This window comes from Sorex fumeus, unplaced genomic scaffold (genome assembly GCF_029834395.1).
Source record: "Sorex fumeus unplaced genomic scaffold, SorFum_2.1 ptg000072l, whole genome shotgun sequence".
NCBI lineage: Eukaryota > Metazoa > Chordata > Mammalia > Eulipotyphla > Soricidae > Sorex > Sorex fumeus.
This window is the reverse complement of record NW_026606129.1, coordinates 58,652,368-58,672,234: the sequence shown is the minus strand read 5'-3', so window position 1 is coordinate 58,672,234 and position 19,867 is coordinate 58,652,368. Positions and strand designations below refer to the sequence as shown.

Sequence of the window (19,867 nt, the reverse complement as noted above, 5' to 3'; positions counted from 1 at the left end):
AGAGTTAGAGCTCCCAAGGCAGTCGAAGGACTTCAGAAGGAACGAGGAACGGCTTCTGCCATATGCTTTTGGCTATGAACCAATGTAATTTCTAAAACTGAGACTACTAACACACCCAAGCAAAGTCTTCCAGGGTCTTATGACAAGTCTTAGAAAACACACTTTTAAAAAAGTTAACAGAAAATCTGCGAACGCTGCACTTACTTAGAGCTTAGAAAGAGAAACCAGGGCCTGAGAGATAGTTCAATGAACTGGAGCACAGGCTGTGATGCGGGGGGTGTGGGTTTGATCCCCAGCACCGTAGGACCCCTCAAGCACCACCAGGAGCCACTCCTGAGTAGAGCCATAAGTAACCCCTGAGCATTATCAGGTGTGGTCCCCAAACTCCAAACTCACAGAAAGAAAGCAAAAGAAGTCATCTGCATGTTACTAATCTAGACTTATTAAATTTATTTCATGTCATGGGCGGTCACTTTTACAGCTGTTAGACTTAATTTCAATCACGTTACTGATCACAGAATTCACAGAATTCATTAACAGACTAGTATTTTACATCCGAAGGGTTGCGGGAGCTCAGCAAAATAGAAAAGGGGCCCACGAGATGCTTCAGTGTGGAACCCAAAATCGTTAGAGAGAACATTATTGCTTTATTAGTCCTATTTTTAAAAAATAAGGAATCATTCCCTGGAAACCCAGAAATGTCCTGCCAGATGTTCTTTGTACTGAGACTGTCCTGGGTTCCCTCTGGGGGTCGGTCACACCATTCAGCCAGGCTCTCCAGTGCTCTGGGTCGGCATGCCTCCTTCCTCCCGGGCACTGCAGAGGTGGGCGCGTTCACTGGTGGGTCTGTGCGAAACTTGTATCAGACAGAAACAAGAGGAAGCTCAGCACTGAGGACTAAGGCTCCTAAAACAGCCACGGACCATGCAGGGAAGAATATCTAAAGCGAGAGAAATAATCCCCCAAGTCTCCATCTGGGACGAATGCCTGAAAGAAAATGGCCACAGCAGTGATGGTCCAAGGTGGCTGTTTTGTGATATGAGCTTCAAAAAAGTCTTGGTAGATCTCACAGCTGGATTTTCGGAGTTCCACTGGGGTTTCCATTTTGTGAAAAACATCTTGGAGATGTCCTCGCAGCCCTTGAAACTCAGTGGCTCTTTTGAGACTGGGGGCGCAGGGGGTCTGGCTTCCTCAGGGACGCAGGGGCTGTGACTGCATCTGGGGGAGATCCCTGAGAAGTGGGGGGCCGCATCTGATTCTGGAGATGGGAGCAGACGTGGGTGTGGGATGCAGGCTGCTGGTGGGGCATCAGTCCAGCTTCTTGTTATTATCTGAGTTGTGCACAGAAGCTAGAAAGTCAACGATGAGCTTGGCTGTCTTCCTAGGTCTCTCCATCACCACCGAGTGCCCACAGTTTTCCAGAAGTTCCACCTGGCAGTTGGCAATCGACTTGGCCAACATGTCAGCTCCAGACACGTCAAGCACCTGTGGGACAAGAGCGATCCTGGGGTTAGAGGAGCGGAGCACGTCCCAATGCTGGGGTGCGCTCAGAGGGATCAAACTTCCCCTGAGATGGGATGGGGGTGAATGTCTGCATAGAGTTCACTGTGGTATTAGGGCTTGTGATCCTCGAGGGATGTGACTCGGTCTTTATTGTGCAGCCCAAGCCAGGAATTGTCCTGCTTCTGCAGCAGGAAGGTCAAAATGCATATTCCCTGCTGAGGACTCAGGGGCTCTGGTTTTGGGGGCTGCCAGAGAGGTAAGCAGCCAAGACCTAAGAGCTCTGACAAGGCAGGGGTGGGGGGGGTGAGGGGAAGGATCTGAAAGCTGGGAGCATACAGGACAAGAGAGAGCAGTGGTAGTTCTCCAGATTGAAGCTGGACTGGCCAGGTGCAAGGTAAGAGCCTTCACCCCTGTACTATTTCTCCAGGCCCCTGACAATGTCGAAACGAACATTCCTCTCACTCTGATCCCACATCTAAGAGTTTTTCCTTTCAGATATTCTCTGTCACTCCACAAGCTACATGAATAATTACTCAGGTATTGTTTAATACAAAGACTGGAAATGCTTTAAATGGCCACCGGTAATGCATTCAGTAAACTGTGGTGGTGCCAATAATATTGCGCATCTCTTAAAAAGTAATGCAAAATATTATATGGGACAGGAATCATCCAGGTCCATCTAGGAGAAAATCTGACCAGTAGCAGGCTTGCTAAAATGTCTCAAACTGTATCCCCATGGATTATTTATTAGTTGCAAGTGGAGAAATACTAATTGCAATGCAGAATTTACACACTTAAGATCACCATCAGCAATTACTGCAACAATATCTTATCATTCATGAGGTATGGGCAGGAGGAATTTAATCATGAGGAAACATCAGACACACTAATATTTAGAAACACTAATAAAATATTTGGCCTATACTCTTCAGTATCCTGCATGATAAAAGCAGAAGGAAGGATCATTTCCCATTACAAGAGACTTTCCAGACATGACATGTAACATGAGATCTACATTAGATCCGGGCTCAGGGGTCAGGAGGTGGCAGAAGAAAGCTCTAGGTAGGACATGGTTGACATGACTGATGCACTCAGAATATGGACTGCGGATTAAATGAAATCATCAGGTAAATTTTATTTTAGTTGTATTTCATTTTTGTCTTTTGGGCCACACCTGGTTGTGCTCAGTACTTATTCCTGGCTCTGCTCTCAGGAGTTACTGTTGGCATTGCTCAGGGGATCATATGGAGTGCCAGAGATTGAACTGGGTTGGTCACGTACAAGGCAAGCACCCTAGCCGCTATCTCTCCAGGCTCTTTTAAATTTTATTTACTTCATTTCTGTTTTAGCAGTAAATTTTCTGACAGTGATTGTGTTCTATAGTTGTATGGGAGGACATTCTTTTTTGTTTTGCGGCTTCTTGTATGGTTATATCCACCAGTGTTCAGGGCTTACTACTCACTCTGTGCTCAGGGATTCTGGAGCAAAAGGGACCATGTGGGGTGACCAGAAATGAATATTGGGCTGTACAGGAAGCAAGACAGGCACCCCGCCTGCTGTGCTTTCTCTACAGCCCCTGAAGGAGATTCTTTTTCTCAGCAAGTACAGTCAGAAGCAAAGGGGAATAATGAAGCAACCTACTCCAAATGATCCCCAAATAGATATTTACAGATATATGGACAAGAATAAAATAAGTTTTAACAATGTGGCACATGTTAAAACTCTGGTAATGAATAAAATTATAGAATGACAGTAAAGGTAAAGGTAAAGGTAAAGGCCCTCCCGTTGATATCGATTTGCTTGAGCGGGCCCAGTAACGTCTCCATTGGAGACTTTGTTGTTACTGTGTCTGGCATATCGAATACTCTTGGTAGCTTGCCGGGCTCTCCGAGAGGGGCGGAGGAATCGAACTCAGGTCGGCCATGTTGGCCGCGTGCAAGGCAAACACCCTACCCGCTGTGCTATGCAACAAAAAAGAAACAAACTAAAATCCTTTTAAAAAAAGTAAGAACAAACTAAAATATACATGCACCAGAATGGATGAACTTCCAAACATGCTTGAATGAAAACAGGCAGATGGAAAAAGCTACAAACTATAAAAACAGATAAGAGATCAATGGTGGCATGGGGCTGAGAACAGAATGAAGGAAAACTGAAATGGACAGGAGGAAGATTTAGGGAGGACAGGGGTTCTATCAGTGAACTTTAGTGGGGTATGTAATTCGGTGAATTTTATAGTGTGTAATTTATGTCTTAATAGGAAGTGATTAGTGAAAAATGTTAAGTATATGTAGGAATATTATGTACATTTCTGATAATTATTCTGTATATTTGAAATTATCCCAAAACAAAATATATTGGGAGGGGAGTTTGGGCCACATTCTGAAGTACTCAGGGTTTTTTCTGGCTCTGTGCTCAGGAGTACCATATGCAATGTTAGGGATTTGAACTGAGGTCAGCTGCATTCAAGGCAAATGCCCTATCCACTGTACTATAACTCATCTCTGGCCCCCAGATAAATGTATTTTTTTAACCTTCTTTTTTTTAATTTTTGGGTCACACCTGGTGAGGCACAGGGGTTACTCCTGGCTCTGCACTCAGGAGTTACTCCTGGCGGTGCTCAGGAAACCATATGGGAGGCTGGGAATCGAACCTGGGTTGGCTGCGTGCAAGGCAAACGCCCTACCCGCTGTAGTATCGTCCAGCCTCATAAATGTATTTTTTTTTTAATTTTTAGGGGGCTGGAGCGATAGCACAGCGGGTAGGGCTTTTGCTTTGCACGCACCCAATATGGCTGACACGGGTTCGATTCCCAACATCCTATATGGTCCCCCGAGCACTGCCAGGAGTAATTCCTGAATGCATGAGCCAGGAGTAACCCCTGAGCATTGCCGGATGTGACCCAAACAGCAAAAAAAAAAAAAATTTTAGGTAAACATCAGATATTACCATTTTATACAAAAATCTTCTCAATGATAGCAATCTATATCATAATTTCAACTGGAAACAACCACTGTAAAATTTTAACTTCCTATTAACACTTGTATATGAAGTGTTATTTTCTTCAAATCCAAGGCACAAGTAAAATGGCATAATTTTTAAGCAAACCAAATATAAATTGCAATGACCTGATAAATGATTTGATAAACAGCTCCCCTCCCCCAAAAATCTTACAGATAAAATTTATAATTTTTGTTTAAATAACAATGTGATTTACCAAGTTGTTCATAATACAGTTGTTTGAGGTATGAAATGTTTCAATACCAACCCCACACCAATGTGCCCTTCCTTACACCAATGTTCCCAGTTTTCCACCCACAAACCCAGCCCTGCAGACAAATTTACTTAATATTGTTTGCTAAAACACGAGGAAAATGGAATTATCAAACCTTAGATCAGTAAGAGTCAATTTGTGATCATTGATAAATTTCACAATAATGTTACTAAAGTCGCTGTCTGAGGATCTACTGAGCTGGTTGGTGCTAGCTGAACCTTCTGTGTTGTTCAGGCTCACTGAGCTTGGTGGACTTCCAGCCACTTTTCTATCGGATTTGCTGTGATCCTACTGGGCTGACAATACTATGAAATTTGGAGGTGTCATGAGGCCACTTATGTGGACCACTATAGATCTAGGACAATTTGGTGTTCTGGCAGTTTGATAGTTCAGTAGTGGAGCTGGGCTGTTTCTGTGTCAGGGGTGTGGCTGTGGGCTGCTGTGCCTTCAGGCAGAAAGGGGAATCTGCTCACCCCTTCCCCCATCTCCCATCCGGAGAAGGTCCCAGAGTTCTCAGCCAGCATCAGTCTACTGAGGAAGAGTGGAGGTGGGTGGGGGTGAGGGTGGAGGGGAATCATGTTCTTTTGAAGATTAGCGTGGCAAATCGGACATTCATTTTTATCATGCAAATCTATGTGTGCTTAGAATAGGAAGAGGCGAACAATAGCCTGTCCGGCTCTGTAAATAAGGGTTCACTGACCTTCTGCCCCCGCCCAGCTCAGGATATGCCTAAACCTGCTTTGTTCAGAATAGCAGAAAACAGCAATTGTGACTCCAGAGCCAAAAGGCCTATCTGGCTCTTTGGAGAAAATATTTGCTAACTCCTCCCCCCTCAGAAAATGTAAGAAATGTACCCTGGACAGGAAATTTGAGCTGGGATCTGGGATATAAACTAAAGAAGTTTTCACTCTAAACCCTTGTAGCACTATTCGAAGACTTGTTTCGTTTCCTTTTGCTGCCAGAGATCACACCCAGGGCCTTATGCTCTACTGCTAAGCAACATCCCCAACTCTCCTTGAGGTTCGTTTGTACCATGTGACTCTATGGTTTTGATTTAAAAATTTTGTATACCTTTTTTGGAGGGCTGGAGTGATAGCACAGCGGTAGGGCGTTCGCCTTACAAGCGGCCAACATGGGCGACCCGAGTTCGATTCCTCCGCCCCTCTCGGAGAGCCCGGCAAGCTACCGAGAGTATTCGATATGCCAGACACAGTAACAACAAAGTCTCCAATGGAGACGTTACTGGGCCCGCTCGAGCAAATCGACGATCAACGGGAGGGCCTTTACCTTACCTTTACCTTATTCTGGGGGCCACACCTGGTACTCAGGGCTATTCCTGACTCTGTGCTCGGGGATCATTCCTGGCTTTGCTCAGAGGACCATGCAGGGTTCAAGGGATTGAACCCATGTCAGCTGTGTACAAGAAAAGTGCCCTATCTGCTGTACTATCTTTCTAGTCCTCCACAAATAATTTTAAATGCAGTTTGGGGGAGATTTGGGAGCACACCTGAAAGTGCTGGTGTGGGTCTACTCCCAGCGTGGAGCTGGGATTGAACTTGGGTTCCTGCACGTAAAGCATGCGTCCTAGGCCTTCCAACTCTCTCCTTAGCCTTTTTGTAACTTCGGTTAGTATTTTTATTTGGTTATTATTTTGTTGTTAGTATTTCGTTGTTCATACATGTTGTTCTTCCTTGTGATGGTCAGGGATTAAACCCAGGCTCATGCTCTCCAACTTGAAGTGTATCTCCGGTGTATGTTCCCTTTTATTCAGAAAGGCTAAAGCCATTGCTCTCACGCCTAGAAGGATGCTCTGTCCTAAGCATTAGCACCATCCGGTGTATCCCACACCTCTCAGTGACACCAGCCACAGGCCAGCCGGAGGCTCAGGCTAATAGCCACAGGCTGTCCCTGGTACGGGCTGTCCAGTAACACGCACTCACCTGGTCTTGCTTCCCCCAGATGATCTGCGTCGGGACTTTGATCTTGTTCATGTTCTGATGGAGGGAATATCTTGATTTCTCACTGACGATTTCCAAAAACACTTTCAGAGAAGGAAAACTGAGTAAGTGCTTGCTGGGCTATGCTGAACGGCATAAGTGGAGGGTCTGGGAGAGGCACTGAGTCAGGGCACCACATTTCCTCTTCACGTTCCTCCTTCCTATTCCCCTAAACAGCCCCAGGAAGTTAGTAACTAAAAACTAGCCACCCAGAAAGCCCGATCTGCGCTTACACTGGGACTACTTACGCCTACGGTAGAAGCCGTTGTGAGGGATGCGGACATCCACAAGGCCTTGCAGAATCTAAGGAAAAAGAACCCAAAGTCAGAAAGTGAAAGGAGATCGGCTTCCTCAGGCCGATCCTGGCTCCAAGACATTGAGGGAAATGAAATCTAGCAATGTGTGGCACTGCCAAGGTTTGCAGGACCTGGTCCTCTGGATCCCCATGAACAGTGTACACTGTAATAGGGAATTAAGTTCTTTTTGATTGAGGAGGAACATGGGAAATTTTGTATCACCAAAGGCCCCATTACAGCACTAACAGTCACCTAATCTGGAGAGATTCTCTGCGAAGCTTAACCACAACTAGGATGAAAAGCAATTACTAGTCATATCCACATGGAGATGTTCTGATCAGACAATTAACCACTGGGGTAATAGGCTTCTTAAGCCACGAGGAAATAAATTCAGGGGAAATGATAGGAAGAGTTCCACAGTCCTGTGTTATTTGATGGTCTCTGCCTTCCATGCTGAGAGGTGGGGGAGCTGCAGCAAGTGTGGACAGACCATCTGGACCTGGGATACTGACCCAGAGGAGTGAGGCCAGGAGAATCTCAGTCCCCTCTTCCTCCTGCCTTGGGTTTCCTGAGGAACATCCAAGAGTCATAGTGGGGGGGGGGGGTCATCATTCCTTTCCTCTCCCTGGGAGGATCTGAATCCAGAATGCACTCTCTGGAGTCCTGTGTACTGACTGAAGTGGAAAGCTATGGCTCTGATTGCTTTAAACTAAACCAACTCTCCCTGGAACATGACCAGTATCTGACTGGTTCTAGAACTAGAAGCACAGAGGTGAGACCAAAGGCAAATCCAACACATTCTCTTCTCAGCACCCAACACCCCCCACTCCCCTTGGAGGGGAATGGCCCCCAGAGCCTCACACATGCAAGTTGTCCCACTGCTGGGCCACATACCCGGGCCAGCATCTGTATACCCACACAGCTATCCATCTTTCACGGATAGCTTCTGTGCATCTTCCACAGCTCACAGACATCTTCCACATCTACTCTATGCGCCCATCCCCTCATCCTACATCTCTGCGCCTGAAACTCCGAGGCACATATCTATTCATGCATCCTGCGTCCTCCCCACCTTCTTTCCTCCTCAACCATGAGTAACACTGTAATCTTGTAATTCATGATGATTCAATAATAAATCTTAAAAAAATGAATGCTTACATATAGTTTTGTTTGTTCATTTGTGGTGACAGATGTCTGGCAAACTCCCTGTGTCGTACCCAATATGCCAAATACCAGTAACAGTGATGGGTCTCATTCTCCTAAAGAGCCTTGAATATAATCTCAGGGCTAGGATGAAGGAGACGTTACTGGGGCCTGCTCGAGGCAATCGACGAACAATAGGATGATTTGTGATTTGTGATTTGTGGTGACGCTCAGCAAGCTTAGGGGCTACTCCAGCTAAGTGGCCACTCCTGAGGCAGAAGCTTACAATCAGCGGCTTCATCATTCCTGGGCCTCTTATCAGTTTCTTTTCTTTTTTTTTTTTCAGATTTTCTCCAGGTACCAAATAGAGACTGAACCTGTGACATCTCCATGCAAAGAATATTCTCTAGTTTGCTAACCTTTTTGCCCAGAACCATTTATCTTTTTTTTAAGCTTTTCTGAGTTGTAAGTTAATATGGTAACTATCAATCATTATTACCTTTATAAAGGAAAACACTTTGGAAGTTTTGGTAATTTTAGTTTTTTTTTTTTCTTTTTGGGTCATACCTGTTGTTGCACAGGGTTACTCCTGGCTTTGCACTCAGGAATTACTCCTGACGGTGCTCAGGGGACCATATGGGATGCTGGGAATCGAACCCGGGTCGGCCATGTGCAAGGCAAATGCCTTACCCACTGTGCTATTGCTCCAACCCCCGAGTTCTGGTAATTTTGAAAGAAAGGTACCGGCAGAGGAACAAAGGCATGCGGGTCCCAGGGCTGAGATCTCCAAGCCTGCTCGGATTGGGGCGAAGCATCCTTCAGCCAGATCCTCTGTCTTCTAGTAGGCAGGGGTCACACCCACCAACTGACCCCCAGCACCATGTAATCCCATCAACAGCCAAGACCCAGAGACTATAAAACCCAGCTCCCAGAAACAACATCTTATTATCTCATTCTTACTCTGGACAACCTGGCAGGCTACCAAATGTAACCTGCCCACACGCCAGAGTCTGGCAAACTCCCCGTGGCGTACCCAATATGCCAAATACCAGTAACAATAATGGGTCTCATTCTCCTAACCCCAAAAGACCTTGAATATGGCACTTTTAAAAATTTCAGGGCTAGGACGAAGGAGACGTTACTGGTGCCTACTCGAGGCAATCGACGAACAACAGGATGATCGTGATTGTGATCGTGAAAGCATAAAACGGTCCTGAAGTTGAAAATAAAAATTCACGAGCACCGGGGAGAGAGCTCAAATAGCTGAAATACATGTGTAGCATGCTAGAGCCCTGTGATGCTTGGTCCCTAGCCCACATGGTCCCCTGAGCACTGAGCCAGGAGCAGACTTCAAGCACTATCTCAGGTGTGTCCACAAAGCAACAGCAAATAGTAAAAATCTCAGGCCAGAGATACAACAGACTGGGTGCATGTTCTGCAGCAGGCGTCTGGGTTCAATTCTAGGTTCTGTGTGGGTTTGACCCTCCACTGGCCCGCCAATTCCTTTTGTATTTATTTATTTTTGGCCATAGTTGGCGGTGCTCAGGGTTTAGGCCTGGCTGTGTATTCAGGGTATGTATAGCATCCTGGGAACCAAATCCAGGTTGGGCACATCCAAGGCAAGTGTCCTACCTGCTGTACTATCTCTCCAGGCCTCCCTGCTTCCCAATTTTTAAAAGTCTCTGTTTTAGCTGGGCTGGAGCGATAGCACAGTGGGTAGGGCGTTCGCCTTACAAGCGGCCAACATGGCAGACCCGAGTTCGATTCCTCCGCCCCTCTCGGAGAGCCCGGCAAGCTACCGAGAGTATTCAATATGCCAGACACAGTAACAACAAAGTCTCCAATGGAGATGTTACTGGGCCCGCTCGAGCAAATCGATGATCAATGGGAGGGCCTGTTTTAGCACTTTTCAATCTCATCTCAACCCATTCTCTCCCCATCTCTAGTCACCCTGAACACCTTCCAACATCTTTAATGTGCCTGTTTTACTATCTCTGAACACTGGTTTCCTAAAAAAGTACTTATCATTCCCCTTACTTCCTTGCCTTCAATTACCACACCACCTTCATTTTCTCTATAAAACTAAACAATTTAGGGGGCTAGAGCAATAGCACAGCGGGATAGGGCGTTTGCCTTGCACACGGCCGACCCGGGTTTAATTCCCAGCATCCCAGATGGTCCCCCAAGCACCGCCAGGAGTAATTCTTGAGCGCATGCTCAGGAGTAACCCCTGTGGTGCATCACCAGGTGTGACCCAAAAAGAAAAATAAAATGTTCGAATGGTTTACCTGCCTGCCTTCCACCTGTGACTGCCCAGGTCCTCCTCTGTCTTGTTTGACTAACCTCTGTGGCCAGCCCCGTGTCTGCCACATCCTAGGCTCTGTAGCTGGAGCCAGTGGCATGAATGGTGGGGAATGGGCGAAGGATGCAGGAGGGAAGCTGGCCCCCGTGCCACCTGAGCCTTTAGCGGACGCAGGCAATGGCTGCAGAGATCCTATTACCTGCTGGGGCACCTTGAAGCGGACATAGGAGCAGAGCTGCAGCATTTCACTCATCTCTTCTGGGGTTGATGGGATCAAGGGAATCTTCTCGATGGAGTGTTCGGCCTCCAGTTCCTTGAGTCGTTGTACAAATTTGTTATCAGTTGAGTACTCCAGACCTGGAGGGTTAAAACCCAAACAAGTTGGCACTACATCTACTGGTTTACCAATGCGCGTTTTCTCAGGGGATACATCCCTTCCAACCCAGAGGTACCAGATCTCAAGTGTATTTCACCAGTAGCACTGCACTGTAGCACTGTTCTCCTGTTGTACATCAATTTGCTCGAGCGGGCACCAGTAACGTCTCACAACAAATTGTGCGACTTGTTGTTACTGTTTTTGGCATATCGAATACGTCAGAGGGAGCTTGCCAGGCTTTGCCGTGCGGGCGAGATACTCTCGGTAGCTTGCTGGGCTCTCCGAGAGGGGCAGTAGATTTCTTTTTTAATGGGCCCTCCCATGTTTGCTAGAAGTTAAAAATTACATTCTCTGGAACACAGACAAAAAGAAAATCCTTTCGGGTATTTTTGGCATCGATCATAACAAGTCGTGGTCTGTGGACCAGTGGCAGTGGGAGCCCATGAGAAATGAAGAATCAGGGATGGAGAGATAGTCCAGGAGTTCAGGCACGTGCCTCACATGCACCTGGCCCGCTGTTCAATCCCCAGCATCACATGGTAGTCTAACTACGACTGCGCTAGTCATCCCTAAGGCCTTTCATGTTACGAGAGCACACAGCAATAAAAGATGATGTTACAAACATCGGAGCAGACACTGACCTTTTTCCTTCCTTCAGAGGTTCAGACCCCACTAGGTCCCAGCTGTTCATGGGGATAGTTTTGCCTCATAACTCACCAGCGGGACACACCAGACTCAGGCTGCTGATATCTGATGGGTAGTAAGCAGCATACACCCCAGCCACGTGGCCACCCATGGAGGTACCGATCAGGTGGAAGGGCTTTTTGTTCAGCTTGATGCATTCTACAAACTGTGGAGAGAAGTGCGTAGGAGGTTAGGTGTTGCCGCGGTAGACAGTGGACAGTGGCAATTACAAAGCAGAAAACCTGCCTGTCCGAGGACAACGAAAAGAGGTCGATGGTGAGAGAGGTGCTGAAATGCTCCCTGATTAGTTACCCAGATAAGCTCTGCAGCATGCACTTCTCTTTACTTAGCCCAGGAAACCAAGAGGTTGCTTATAAGGACAAAACTAACAAGGCTTCCCCTAACTCGTGGGTCAGCAAATTTCGACAAAGTTCCAGAGAGTAAATACTTCCTGCTTTGTGGGCCACATGATCTGTCATGACTGCTCTGTTCTGCTGCTAAAGGCAGCCAATGACAACACAAAACTGGTCAAGTTTGACTATATTTCAACAAACTTAGCTTATAAATAGGCAGGAGGTCAGATGTAGCCCTGGGCCATATTTTCCTGACTCTTGCCCTGATCTGAAACCCTTCCCCACCCACCCAACTAATCATTGATGCAATTATCCACATATTCACCTATCTATTCCATCTTCCAACTATGCATCCGCTTGGTCATGAGCTCAACCATCCACCTATCCAACAAACGGGAAGTTATCTCTTTAGGGAACAAAGGTCACTGCTAAGGAAAGAACAAAGAGCCAAAGAACTGTGGTCCTTGACCTCAGAATGGTTTATCTGGGGGTGGGTAGGCGATATTAAACATATATCCTTGCCTGGGGAAAAAATACTGCATGTCACTTGAAACTTACAGAATATTACATTTTGAAATTGCTCACGAGCCCCATGACCTTGAGTGCTGGGGAGGGGGCTGGAATTGGAGGCTAAAATTGAACCGAGTGTGAAGAACACCCAATTGGCACAACAAGACAAGGGGGCGACGGTTGTCACTTCTAGCTGATAAGTAGGAAAATGGGCTCTAGGGAAGGTCTTCTAAGGAATTCTAGACTCTGTTTCCAAAGAGCCTGGATCAGGTGTCCTCAGAAACAACCGCAGTAGGCTTAAAGGAGCACAGTCTTTAACAAGTCCTGGCACAGCATCACCAACCAAGGACACCACTGGAGTACTATTTAATTCAGACAGAAAGCACTGGTGGATCGCTGAGTCAGTATGGCGCCACCTTGCCTGTGCTCTCAGCAGTGACTTCTGGGCCCCTTTTGGCAGAGCCTCTTGCTTACCTGATGTATCCTTTTGACTTGTCCATCTATGGACAGGTCATCCAGGGAGGAACGTGTGGTACCCTCATGTCCTGGCATATCCACGCAGATCAAGTGTAGGTTCTTTGGAAGAAACTGAAGATAGACAGGCTCAGAGTCAGTATGTGATATGCAGAACAAGTCTATACACTTTTTATTTTGGGGGGTAGTGGGGGGCTTGGATCACACCTGGCAGTGCTCAAGATTTACTCCTGGCTCTGCACTCAAGGATCAATCCTGGTGGGCTCGGTGACTCTCTGGGGTGCCAGGGACAGAAACCATGCAAGGCAAGCATCCTATTTGCTATACTTTCTCTCTGCACACTTTTGTGTGGGGTTGTCTCAATAACTGAGTGATCTGTACAGTCATCCTTGGGGATGTATGTAAAATACACTGTGTTTTACATGAGTCACACTTGACTTGTATAAGCATTGTCAGCCACGTCAATGGGAAGGGAGAGCACCTTGGTGTAAGGGGCCTTGAGGAGTGATGGGAGACAAAGGTCCTGGCTGAAGGCTTGAGTCTCTCACTCTTTGACAGACTTCTCCTGCCCCTCGTCTCCCCAACACATCCTCTGGTCGTGCAGCCACTGGCATGGAGTAGGGAGGGGCTGCTCAGTTCTCCCAGGGCCCGGGCAGCTCCAGAGTCAACACAAGTAAGACTTTCCTTAAGAACCACATCGGAGTATCCTGATTCTGACTTTTATTTTTTTAAAGCCTAAGCTCTAATTCCTAGAGTGAATATTATTCTAAAATATCTTTCTTTTATATACTTTTGAATTTTTTATTTGGGGGTCACATCTGGCAATACTCAGGAGTTACTCCTGGTTCTGCACTCCTGGCAGGCTTGGGGCGGGGGGGTGGACCATATGGGACGCTGGGAATTGAACCAGGTTGGATGCATGCAAGGCAAGAGCCCTACCTGCTGTACTATTGCTCCAGCCCCAAACATCTTCCTTTGAAATATGTACCACTTTTTTCTGGGGCTGGGACGGGGATACCCCATGGTGATCAGGGGCTACTCCCGGCAATACATGTTCCAGAACTCAGGCCTGATGGTTTGAGGATGCTTGGGGGTACATCACCAGGGCTAGAATCACTGTGTTGAGAGACGGGTGCTACATTTGGTGTTGGGGACAGAACAAACCTGACATCTGTTCTACTTTGTTATCTCCTACTCCCTTAATGTGTGCCACTTTTGGCCAAGATACTGAGAAACATCAGTTATCACCAACAATAAAAATCCAGAGATAGGTAAGACACTTATCAGGGGTGGAGTGGAAAGTGAGAGGGGCATTAGGTTAGAGGTGCATTAGAGATACAGGGGTGAGAGTACAAAGTGAGAAGGCCTGATGTGGGTGGTGTTCAGAGTAGGTTTGGAAATAATCTAAGCTGCTAGTCCAAAGATGTGGCTCAGAGGTAAAACACCTGGCATATATACGTGAGGCCAAGTAAAACAAAAAAACCAAGGAACCAAGCAACTAGATCCATAGGCCCTTCCCACCCCCCAGGCATTGCTATGGCTTGGGTCATGTTAGCTCTGGTCCTCTTCTAGCCTCAGCCTGCACCAGCTCTTCATGCCTATTGACTAAAGCAAGTGCCACTCTCACGGAAACCAGGCCAGAAAGTGAATGACTTGGAAACTATCCCAGAGTGTTGCCAGATCAAAACTCTTTTCTAAACAGCTGAGGGAAAAGGAAAGAAAAAGCAGAAGTAGGAGGAAGCAATGAAGGGGAAGAGGAGAAGATAAAGGAAGAGGGGAAGGAAGAGAAGAAACTTGAAGTGCACAAGAACAAGTGATTTTTTTTTCCCCTTCTTTTTTGAGGCAGGGCACACGAGCTGTGTTCAGGGCTTATTTCCTGGTTCTGTGCTCAGCGATCACTCCTAATAGGGCTTGGGGGACCATAGAGGGTACTAGGGATTGAAACTGGGGTTGGCTATAAGCTGGCAAATGCCCTACCTGGTCTGCAATCTCCTGGTTTTAAGAACAAGTGATTTTTCTTTTTTTTTTTTAATTAAAGAACAAGGGCCCCTTGGAGGGGAGCAGGTTGAGCTTTCCTCCCTGCCCCGACCAGGGCTCCAGCAGCCAAAGACCTCCAGGACCAGCCACCACCATGCTGAGACCACTCTCCGCACACATGAAGGTACTGGCAGAGGGACAAAGTCACGTGGGTTCCGGGGCCGAGATCTCCAAGCCTACTCAGATTGGGGCCGGGCATCCTCCACCCAGATCCTCCAAACTCCAGCAGGCGGGGGTCACACCCACCGCCTGGGCCCCTGGTGCCGTGTAATCCCATCAACGGCCAAGACTCAGAGACTATAAAAACCAGCTCCCGGAAGAAGAACAGTGCAGTCTCCTGCCCCCACGCCTGACTGTCCTCGCCGCTGGGGCCCCTTGGAGAGGAGCGGGTTGAGCTTTCCTACCTGCCCCGACCAGGGCTTCAGCAGCCAAAGACCTCCAGGACCAGCCACCACCATGCTGAGACCACTCTCCACACACATGAAGGTACTGGCAGAGGGGCAAAGTCACATGGGTTCCAGGGCCGAGATCTCCAAGCCTACTCGGATTTGGGCCGAGCATTTGCGGCCGCGCGACATCCTATTATGACATCTTATTATCTCATTCCTACTTCGGACAAACTGGCAGGCTACCGAATGTAGCCTGCCCACACGGCAGAGTCTGGCAAACTCCCTGTGTCGTACCCAATATGCCAAATACCAGTAACAATGATGGGTCTCATTCTCCTAAAGAGCCTTGAATATAATCTCAGGGCTAGGATGAAGGAGACGTTACTGGGGCCTGCTGGAGGCAATCGACGATTAACAGGATGATTTGTGATTGTGATTTGTGAAAGAACAAGTGATTTTAATTTATTTATGTTTAATTTTGGGCTAAATGTGTAGTACTCATTCCTGGCAGTACTAGGGGACCATATGCTATACCAGGGATTGAACGTGGGTTGGCTGCTTGCAAGGCCTTACCTGATGAGCTCTGGGCCCTCAAGTGGTTGCTACTTATTTGTTCTGAGGCTACACCTCGTGGTGCCAGTGCCCAAACTGGGTCTCCTTCAGGTAAAGCTCACAATTCAACCCTTACAGCTAGCTCCCCAACCAAGAATAATTTGCTCGAGGTAAAGGTAAAGGCCCTCCTGTTGATCGTCGATTTGCTCGAGCGGGCCCAGTAACGTCTCCATTGGAGACTTTGTTGTTACTGTGTCTGGCATATCGAATACTCTCGGTAGCTTGCCGGGCTCTCCGAGAGGGGCGGAGGAATCGAACTTGGGTCGGCCATATTGGCTGCGTGCAAGGCAAACGCCCTACCGCTGTGCTATCCTCCAGCCCACACACACATACACATACACACACACAAAATTTAAAAAAAAAACCCACTAGGATAGTCATGAGAGTTTGAAGATGAGGGTGAGAGACAGAAACCTTCCCTAAGAAATATTCCTACGGTGAAATGATTTCTAACTCATACATTTCACAAATAACATTCCATCCAAACTAGATGTGATAGAAGAATTTGAAAATGAAGATGACTTCAGTCAAGTTTTAGGTTCTCTTTGCTTTCCACCACTGCTGAGGACAGCACATCCAAGTGGAAATGCTTTTTGCATTTGTTTGTTTGTTGTTTGGTTGGTTTTATTTTATTTTGGTTTTGGGGCACACCTGGAAATGCTCAAGATAACTCTTGGCTTTACACTCAGTGCTTGCTGGCAGTGCTTGGGGGGACCATATGGGATGCTGGGGATCTAATTCCAGTTGGCCATGTGCAAGGCAAGTGCCCTACCCACAGTACTACCCCTGTGGCCCCAAGGAAACTCTTGCCTTATTAGGAGAGAAAGCTTTAAACATTCACCTTCACAACACTGAGCCACATATCCTTGTGTGCAGAGAATCCGTGGAGCATGAGGATAGAAGGTTTGTGACCAGGCTTGCCCCGGAAGGAATAACAGAACTGGTAGTCTTCATGCTGAACATAGCGGACCTGCATACCCAGTGTCCTCCGCCAGTACCTGAGAAGGACAAATAAAGGCAACAAAACAACATCAGAAAGCTTCCAGGAAGTGGCTCTGGAGGGCTCTAGGTGGTCTCATTAGGCTTCCTAAGGGGTCAGACCCACACTTTTCCCAATCTTTAGCTCCATATACGTCACTGCACTTCCCCAGAGCTTTGGCCTCAAGTAATATGTAGCAAAACTATGGCAGAAAGCACCATAAATGAGTATTCTGTTGTTACTAATCATTCTAACCAGAAACGAGTAAAGGCGTGGCTTCCCCCCACCCTTTTTCCCTTCTATTTTTGGGCCACACCAGGCTATGCTCAGGGTTTTTCTTCTGGCTCTGAGCACAGATGGAGTTCAGGAGACTGTCTGGGATATTGCGGACTGAAGTCGGAATGGCCATGAGCAAGGCAAGCACCTTACACACTGTGCTATCTCTCTGGTCCAAAACAAGGTTTCTTAAGAAGTATGACTTAGGGGCTAGAGCGATAGCACAGTAGGTAGGATGCTTGGCTTTCATGCGGCTGACCTGGGTTCGATTCCCAGCATCCCATATGGTTCCCTGAGCACTGCCCGGAGTAATTCCTGAGTGCATGAGCCAGGAGTAACCCCTGTGCATCGCTGGGTGTGAACCAAAAAGCAAATAAATAAATAAATAAGAAGTACGACTTAATAACTTTTTCTTAGTACACATTCCTAGAGAACTTGAAAATAACTTGTTGAAAACTACAGTTATTTTCTACTGAATCAAATGGCTTGCTTCTGTATAATCTATGGCAACTGGCTGAAAGTTTAGCTTCCGTTGGTTACGTAAGATTGGGCAGTGCTGCAGTTCAGTTCCCCAATTTAACTTCAATTTAAAAATTGTCTAAAAGACCGAATTGTTTTGAGGCCATATCCAGAGGCACACAAGAGTTTCTCTTAGTTTGGCTGTCAAGGATCACTCCTGGTGGTACTCAGGAGACTACGCTGTTTTGGGGCTCAAACCTAGGCCTCTGGCATGCAGAGCATGGACTCCAGCCTTTGAGCTATTGCTCCAACCCACAGAATGATTTTTTTGTATGAAGAATCTCTCTAGGGGGCAGGAGCAATAGTACAGTGGGTAAGGCACTTGTCTTGCACATAGTTGACCCAAGTTCAATTCCTGGCATCCCATGATTCCTGAGTCCAGAGCCAGGAGTAACCCCTGAGCACTGCTGGCTGTGGTGCCAAAATCAAACAAATAAACAAAAAATCTCTCCAAGATGAAATATTGCTTATTCGTAGAACTGCTTTTGTTATATTTTGCACCAAAGACGTTTCCACATCTTATAAAAACAAATCAGCCTCTAGTCAGTTTTAACTCCTGAGTGAAAAAGGGAGACGGATATAAAATATATATTTATATTTGCTGCATCTGCAGTCAAAAAGCATGGGAGAATATATAAGATGCTATTAAGGGGTAACTAGAGGGGAGGTGCGGAATAAGGTGATAGGTAGAGGGGAGAGAAAAAACTCACAGGAGACTTGTATTTCATTCCTTTTAGTGTTTTTCTTTTTCCCTTTTTTTAGTCTTTGGGCCAGGCCGGAGCGATAGCATAGCGGGTAGAGCGTTTGCCTTGCACACGAATGGCCCAGGTTCAATTCCTCTGGCCCTCTCCGAGAGCCCAGCAAGCTACCAAGAGTATTACGCCCACACGGCAAAGCCTGGCAAGCTACCTGTAATGTATTTGATATGCCAAAAAAAAAAAAAAAGGTAACAAGTCTCACAATGAAGACATTACTGGAGCCCACTTGGACAAATCGATGAACAATGAGAGGACAGTCTTTGGGCCACACCCAGCGGTGCTCAGGGGACCATATGTAGTATTAGGGATTGAACTGAGGTTGGCTGCATGTAAGGCAAGTGCTTTATATCCTGTACTATCTTTCCAGTTTAACTGTAAAAAAACTCTGAGGGTGGCCAGGGGGTGGCCCCAACGGCTCTTTTCCTGGTCACCCAGGTTCTGGGGGGACCCTGGGGCAGACGGCGGAGGAAGCGAGGGCCAGGCCAGTTGATTGATCAGATGCCGTTTATTCCATTCTCATTCCATTCATCTCTCTCTCTCTCTCTCTCTCTCTCTCTCTCTCTCTCTCTCTCTCTCCCTCCTTCTCTCCCTGGCCCCAATCTGGAACCCCTCTTTCCTGGCTCTGGCTCTCAAACTTGGTCTGATCTTCTCTCGACAGCCCACTCTTACAGTCTAGTTAAATCCCCATAATCTTGAGGGGCTGGGCTTACACATAAGTGTGGTCACAATCAATAGGGTTAAAGTTCTTCCCCTCAGGGGATGCTGCTTCTAGGACAGATTCTCTTTCAGCAGGACCACCCACCCAGGGTGGAATCCCATGGGTGTGTTTCTCCTCTTCTTGTCCAACAGACATATAAGCATTCATAATATTAATCATTTTGTATGGACACAGTAAGAGATGCATTAATCTTATAGAATTGCTCTCCTGGAGTCATCTCGATCTCAGACTACAGTGCTCAGGCCAGATTAGACTTTCTATCCCTAACAGGGTCCTAGTCTTGTCATTACTTTTGGATCATGACAGCATTTGTCATGATCAAGCTCTTAACTTATAGTTAAGAATTGTGGTGCATCCCATATGGCCCTCCAAGCACCGCCAGGAATAATTCCTGAGTGCAGAGCCAGGAGTAACCCCTGAGCATTGTAGGGTGTGACCCAAAAAGAAAAAAAAGTTCCCAGATGTGAAAGTAGACTATAGACCTGTATTTACTAACTGCATGAATTTGAATCTCAGTTTTTCACCTGTCACATGAAGAAATGTTACGTTCTATTAGGAATATGGGAATGTTAGATGAGATATCCATGGACAAAGTTTTGGGGAGTTCTGTTTCCTTAGGGATCACACCCAATGGTGCTTTTGCTGCACAGGGTGCAATGAGCAAGGG

General features: G+C 46.8%; 1 protein-coding gene across 1 annotated transcript in view; it reads right to left on the bottom strand.

The window, feature by feature from the left end:
* Positions 1-420: 420 nt before the first annotated feature.
* The window catches only part of ABHD6 (abhydrolase domain containing 6, acylglycerol lipase), a 60,857-nt gene continuing 41,410 nt past the window's right edge, over positions 421-19,867 (bottom strand). Inside the window, exons 4-10 of the mRNA XM_056129620.1 lie at positions 16,792-16,948; positions 12,913-13,026; positions 11,609-11,741; positions 10,715-10,872; positions 7,023-7,077; positions 6,718-6,818; positions 421-1,485 (exon numbers count right to left, since the gene is read on the bottom strand). Of these exons, the coding sequence (XP_055985595.1) occupies positions 1,309-1,485; positions 6,718-6,818; positions 7,023-7,077; positions 10,715-10,872; positions 11,609-11,741; positions 12,913-13,026; positions 16,792-16,948 (895 nt within the window). The 3' untranslated portion in view covers positions 421-1,308. The remainder of the gene's footprint in view (positions 1,486-6,717; positions 6,819-7,022; positions 7,078-10,714; positions 10,873-11,608; positions 11,742-12,912; positions 13,027-16,791; positions 16,949-19,867) is intronic.